Source organism: Canis lupus, chromosome 11, assembly GCF_011100685.1.
Source record: "Canis lupus familiaris isolate Mischka breed German Shepherd chromosome 11, alternate assembly UU_Cfam_GSD_1.0, whole genome shotgun sequence".
NCBI lineage: Eukaryota > Metazoa > Chordata > Mammalia > Carnivora > Canidae > Canis > Canis lupus.
The window spans coordinates 52,718,841-52,724,987 of NC_049232.1; the positions used below are offsets into that span (position 1 = coordinate 52,718,841).

The 6,147-nt window shown below is 53.1% G+C and overlaps 1 protein-coding gene across 1 annotated transcript; it reads left to right on the forward strand.

Annotated features, from left to right (window-relative positions):
- Positions 1–912: 912 nt before the first annotated feature.
- On the forward strand, positions 913–3,594 carry SPAAR (small regulatory polypeptide of amino acid response). The gene is made up of 2 exons (XM_038552805.1): positions 913–1,497; positions 2,050–3,594. Exon 2 carries the CDS (start codon positions 2,383–2,385, stop codon positions 2,608–2,610), a length of 228 nt encoding a protein of 75 aa, XP_038408733.1. The 5' UTR covers positions 913–1,497; positions 2,050–2,382; the 3' UTR covers positions 2,611–3,594.
- The last annotated feature ends 2,553 nt before the right edge of the window (positions 3,595–6,147 follow it).

The following is a 6,147-nucleotide window of genomic DNA, read 5'->3' on the forward strand; positions in this document are numbered from 1 at the left end:
TCACAGCAGACTGGGCCTATCCTCATGCTATCACCAGGTCTCTCTCATTGTGCCACACAGCCTCCATTCAAATATTGAATGCCTATTGTGAGAATGGACCAGAGGCCTATTTTACTGATGAGTCAAGAAGGGCCCTCAAATCTCAGAATCAGGTAAGGAAACCTATACAAGGCAGAAGATAAGAGGCCGAGCCATTGCCCTTTATTCCAGTTTAAAGATGCTGAAAAACGCACATTTACAATAGGTGGCCTCCAACTATATGCATCCACAAAGAACAGGCAAACCAGAAGTCAAAAAGCAAATAACTCGGCTTGAAACCTGACTCCTCTGGTGCCTTCTACCTCCTGAATTGGCTAGTTGATCTTGGTAATTCAATCTGAAACTACACACCACAGACTGGCTCATCATGTTTCCTTCTCTCTGCTCTGGTTGCTCCCGTTAATACCAATAATTTGAGGTGTCCAGCTTCCTGCTATGGGCTCAGCTTGCCCAGGGCTGCTCACACAGAGGAAGAGCCCTGAGCTCATGCTGGAAAAAGGAAGAGGGAGAATTTGACAGGCTTCATTTTAGTTCAAGTAGTTGCTCTCTCATTCTGCGGTTAGGCAGCTTCCTAAAACTAGTACTAAAGAAAATTCACTGGGGCCTTGGAGAACTTGCGAAGGACCCAGGCTGTGTGACCTTGGGCTGGCCCTTTGCCCTCTCTGGGCCTTTGCACTCTAATCAGTAAAAGTGCAGAGAAGGTGATTGCTCCGTGGCCCTGTCGCCGCTGGGAAGAGTATTGAGCTAGGAGGGAAAGGAGGGGAGCCCCGTACCCCCCTTCAGCCCTTTGGTGCTCTTGTTTTCACTACTACTACTACTACTACTACTACTACTACTACTACTACTTTCACTACTACTAGCAGTAGGCTACAGGCAGGTCATTGAGCTTTTGACTACATGCATTTTGTCTGTAAAATGGAGACAAGATCACTTCACAGGGTTGCTGGAGCCATTCTATGAGATAATGCCCGGCTGTGTCTGGTATCTGGAAGCATTGTTTTGCACTACTCCATTCCTCGCAGTTTGGGTAAAGCCTCCCTTCTGCAAGTGGGGTGGTCTCGGGGGGTTAGCTGTGGGAGAGCTGTGATGGAGTGAGAGGATGCAGCCCTTCTGGCAGACTTACTCAGGCGGCCTGGCCTGGCTCACCCCTCACCCAGAACGGGTAAGTGGCGAACCCGACTGCTCAGTGCTGGGACTCGTGGGTGTGTGTGTGGGGGGTGGGGTACGTGCAATCACCAAGGGGCAGGCAGCTGTGCGGGTCCTGGCCCACACTACAATTGGTGGAAGGAATTCAGGAAGTGCTCCCAGCTACTCAGACATCTCGGAGCCTTGTCTCAAGCAGGACAAAGGCTGCAGCACCCAGGGATGAGTGTCCATGGCCTGGCCCCTGGCGTGGCCCCCACATTAGGAGGCCACGGTGCCGCGTACAGCCAGCGCTGTCACTCGGGGAAGCCCAGGGTAAGTTTTCACAGCACCTGAGTGTGGGCAGCAGGTGTGAGGAAGCAGGCGGCCAGGGGGGCCGCGGGGAGGCCATGCAGAAGAGGGCTTCTTCAGACAGGAGCCACAGGGCAAAGGAGCCCCAGAGTAAGTGGTTGAGGGGGCTCAGATCCTGGCGGGAGCATGCCCTGTCCTATCTAAACGGCACCCTCCGTCCCACGTAGAAAAGGGGGCCAAGTGAAAGGGACCACAGCGCCTGCTGAGGCCCCACGGCCCTAGAGGTGACCCCGCAGTGCCCCCACCCGCACCTCGCCCAGAGCAGCGTGGCCTCCTCCCCACCTGCGTTCCTGCCTCCTGCACGCGGCTGGAGCCCGGGTGGCAGCAGCTACGCTGATTCAAGGACTGGCCCAAGGTTCTTCCAGGGGAGGAGCCCAGGCGCATCCTGGATCCCCACGAGGGGGAGTATTTTGTCTTTTGTCTGAGCAGACAAACCCTTGAAATCGGTAGGCGTCACCGGAGGGCCGGGTTGGCAAGGTTCCCTCTGAGCCAAGTCTTCTGCTCCCTCTTTCTCAGCCCCTCCGAGTCCAGGGAATCTTGAGCTCCCATCTCTCAGGACGGCTCTTCTTCCAAAAAGCTGCCGGTGGAGTTGACCATGGCTCTTGGGATCATGGCCGGAGGCCTAGAAAACAGTAACAGGACCCACTGAGGCCTGACTGGTGCAATGCGGAGTGCGCGACGGGCCCCCGGGGCCTCGACCCAGGGCCTCAGACCAGCATCTGCCTAGGAGACCACGAGGACAGCGGCTGGAAGAGCAGAGTGCCGGCCAGAGCCCCCTGTTTTGGATGGGGGGCCTAAAGCTCTAAGACACGCCCCGGTTGCTCAGCAGGTCAGCTGCCACGTGGGGCCATGGAAACAGCCGTGATTGGAGTGGTGGCAGTGCTGCTTGTGGTCACCGTAGCCATCACCTGCCTCCTCTGCTGCTTCAGCTGTGACTCGAGGGCCCAGGATCCTCAGGGGGGCCCTGGCCACAGCTTCACGGTGGCCACCTTTCGCCAGGAGGCTTCTCTCTTCACAGGGCCGGGTCACCATGCCCAGCCGACGACGGGTGCCCGGGACTTCTGGACCTTCATGTGAGGCCTCACGGTCCCCCAGATTTGTGCTGCTGGTGGGTCAGACTCACGCACCCCCCAGCAAGCCTTCCCTGGTGTCCTGCACCTCCGTCTGGCGTCCCTGGCCTTCCCTGCCTGTATTCAGCAAACTCCCTGTCCTGCCCGTCCCATCCCGGCTTGCTGGGCCCTCCAGCCTGGGAGATCCGCGGTGGTGGGACCTGATGGAATGCAGCCCCCACCCCTGAGAGTTCAGCTGGATCCTATCCACAGGCTGGGGCTTAGGAGAGGTGTGAAGAGTGAGTGACTGGGCAGTGACGGATTGCACCGGGGCCCTCTCTGCTGATTTACACGGAGACAGATATCACTGGAACTTATTGTGAACAGGGTGCTAAGTTCATCAGGTCCCCCCCCCCCCCGCCCCCGCACCCCAGCATGCCTGTGAAGCTGGTTCTGTTGCCACCAGAGGAAACATCGCCCTCAAGTGGACATTTTTACGTTTTTATCTGCCCCTCTCATTGAGTCATTTGGTCACTTGCAAGCTCACGTGGCACAGAACCCAACCCTGAGACCTGAACCCCACCAGTTGCCTGAAATCAGCCCTACAATTCTGAAACCAAAGGGCTGCTTCCTTGGGAGCGAGTGATTTATTTTATAATTGAAAATGCATATCCTTATATAGGTCTCTCAAGAATCAGGCTTGAAAACTGCAAAAGGAAACAGAAGAGAAGAAAAAAAAAGAGTCACAGAAAGTACAAGCCATTTGATGAACAGGAAAGCCAGAAAGAAGACTTTGAAACACATTTGGAATGAGACTTTATTACTATATTCTTATAGGTCACTTCTGTTCTTAGAGACTGTGAGTAACTTGCGTCACTTAGGAATGATGAAAATACCATGAACTGAAAGATAATTCCAAATAAGTTAAAATGTTATGTTACATTGACAGCATGTAGCAAAGCTCTTGTTTTCATCACAAATAAAGAGATGCTCATTTTTTATTAATAGAAAATCTGTTTTCTCTGTACCAGGAAATAAATGCTGTGCCGCATTTAGAATCTGGTTTGAAGGGTATGAACTCCTGGGTCTCCTGGCTCACATGTCTCCCTTCAGCCCTGAATGGATGGGTCTCCTAGGACCTGCCTACTGAGGGTGGTAAAACTGACCCTCATGGGGGCCTGGGCTCTAAGGGGATCCCCCAGGCTGTCTTGGCCACAGGGAAGACTCTCAGAGAGAGGACTGGGGCTGCAGAGGTGCAAAGCGGGAAGATGTAGGGAGAGTGTCAGGCTGGCGAGGAGTGGAGAAGGGGAGCCTGAGGAGAGGCACCGCCCAGGAACAGGGAGGAGTTCCTGGGAGCATGTCATTGGTCACTCTGGACCTGAAAGCCCCCTAAACAGGGCCTTCAGAGATGTGTGGGGAAGGGAAGTTGGCTGCAGGGAGGACCTGGGGACTGAGTAAAGGGAACTGCAGGTTGTGTTCTCTCCAAACGAACACTGAGACAAAGTTTGGGATGCAAGATGTTTATAAGGATCAACACCTGTGAGGGGAAGGAGAAAGCAGGATTAGATGGAGAGTACGTTCAAATTATGATTTGGGCCCTTAATACCTCCTACCTTTGCTTAGTCTCTCGGTGCTGGCCACCCCCATTCCCTGTCCCTCAAGTTTTGACCTCATATAAAGCAGCTCTGCAGCTGAGGCTACTCCTGAAGTCCTTCCTTGAAGGGGTCCTGGGTACACCACTTTTTTTCTCAGAAGTCAGTAGGGGCCTGTTCTCAGAGGTGCCCAGACATCAGAGGTGGGTGAGCATGTCTAAACACAAAGAAATACTTGGCATGGAGGCTCCAGATGGGCAGAGACAGCAGTGTAAGGACTGGGACCGGGAGAAAACTCAGTTCTATTCTAGGTCAGGTGTCTTTCAGCCAGACGCAAATACCAGGATGCCAGGCCCAGATCTCTGTCCCTGTGCTGCATGGTCACAACCTCCTTGGGTCAGTGGAAGGAGGGTCTGCAGACTGGAATCACATGACTCTGAAAACAAAGAGATGGTGGGGACCCTGACCTCACTCTGCAGGCTCTGGGCAGTCTGGCAAGCCCTGAGGTTTCCTCATTTATTCACTTGCTAATCTATCCACTTATCTACCCATCCATCCACCCACCCATCCATCCATCCATCTATCCACCCACCCATTCACCCACTCATCCATCCATCCATCTACTCCTTCTACTCACTAAGTTTTCCTTCCTTCCCTACTCATGCATTTGTTCATTCATTCTGTCACTTGTTCTCTTATTTACTTATTCACTCCACTGCTCAACACACACTGGCTGAGCGCCGACTGTGTACCAGGCTCTGCCCAGGGAATGTGGGAGTCAATCAGACATGGTCCCAGCACTTGCTGAGTTCTTGGTGAACTCCCAATTTAGTGACCTGAACAAGGCTGCAGAAAACACACTCAGGTGCTCAGGCGAGGGAGAGCTGAAAGACCCAAGGAGCCTGGGAGGAGGTGGCCCTTGAGCAAGACATAAAGAAAACAGGGCACTTTCAACAGGAGGAGTTTGGGAGAGGGTGTTCCTGAGGGAGTAGCATGAGTGGTGATTCAGAGGACATGTGGGGGCAGGGAGTAGGCAGTTCAGGGGGAGGAGATGAGGCTGGACAACAGCCAGCTCCGGAGGGAAGCACTTCTTGCCACATCTGGTCTGCATGTTTCTGGGTCATAGATGATGAAGGCAACAAGGGGGCAGCCTTGCTTGTCGGGCTGGGCAGGTATAGTCTTTCTAAGCACACACCACACACACACACACACACACATACACACACACCCCAGCATTGCAATCTGCTATTATTACAGAGGAGCTAGAGGGAAGGTCTTGGGAGACTCTGGACAGGGCCAGTCTTGAGTGGAGAGGGCTCGAGGGTGTGGGAGAAGCTGCCCCAGAGATCAGGGAGTTTGAGAAGGGAAGGTAGGCAAGGCCAGAACCCTGGAGCAGGCTGACAGGAAGAGGGGGCTGAGGAGGAGCAGCTCAAGGAGGGACAAGAGGGTGGGGAGCACATGCGGCAGAGAAGCAGGGAGGAGGGATGCCAGATTTAGCACATAAAAATGCAGGCCATCTGGTTATTTTAATTTCACATAAACCAAAAAAAAAAAAAAAATAGCGTTTAGTATAAGTATATCCCATGCAATATTTGGGATATATTTACACCAGAACATTGCTTGTTGTCTGAGAATCTATTTTACCTGGTGTCCTGTATTTTATCTGGCAACCCTGCAAGGATGAGAATAATTCTCAGGGGGAATGAGTCAGCTGGTTGGAAGCATCAGGTGAGCTATCGACAGTGAGCACCGAGCAGACCTTGAATTTTGCAACATGAGGGTTGACAATGGCCTTGGTGAGAATAGTTTCAGCGTGAAACTGAAACTTCACTTTCAGAGTGAAGGCAGTGGCCCTTCGGTGGTGTGCAGGGAGTGTGTGTGTGTGCCGGGGCAGTTGAATCAGTGGGGATGGAGGAAGGGGAGGCTGCAGTTGAAGATAATTTGAAGGGAAGAAGCGCACTGTATTTTGACTG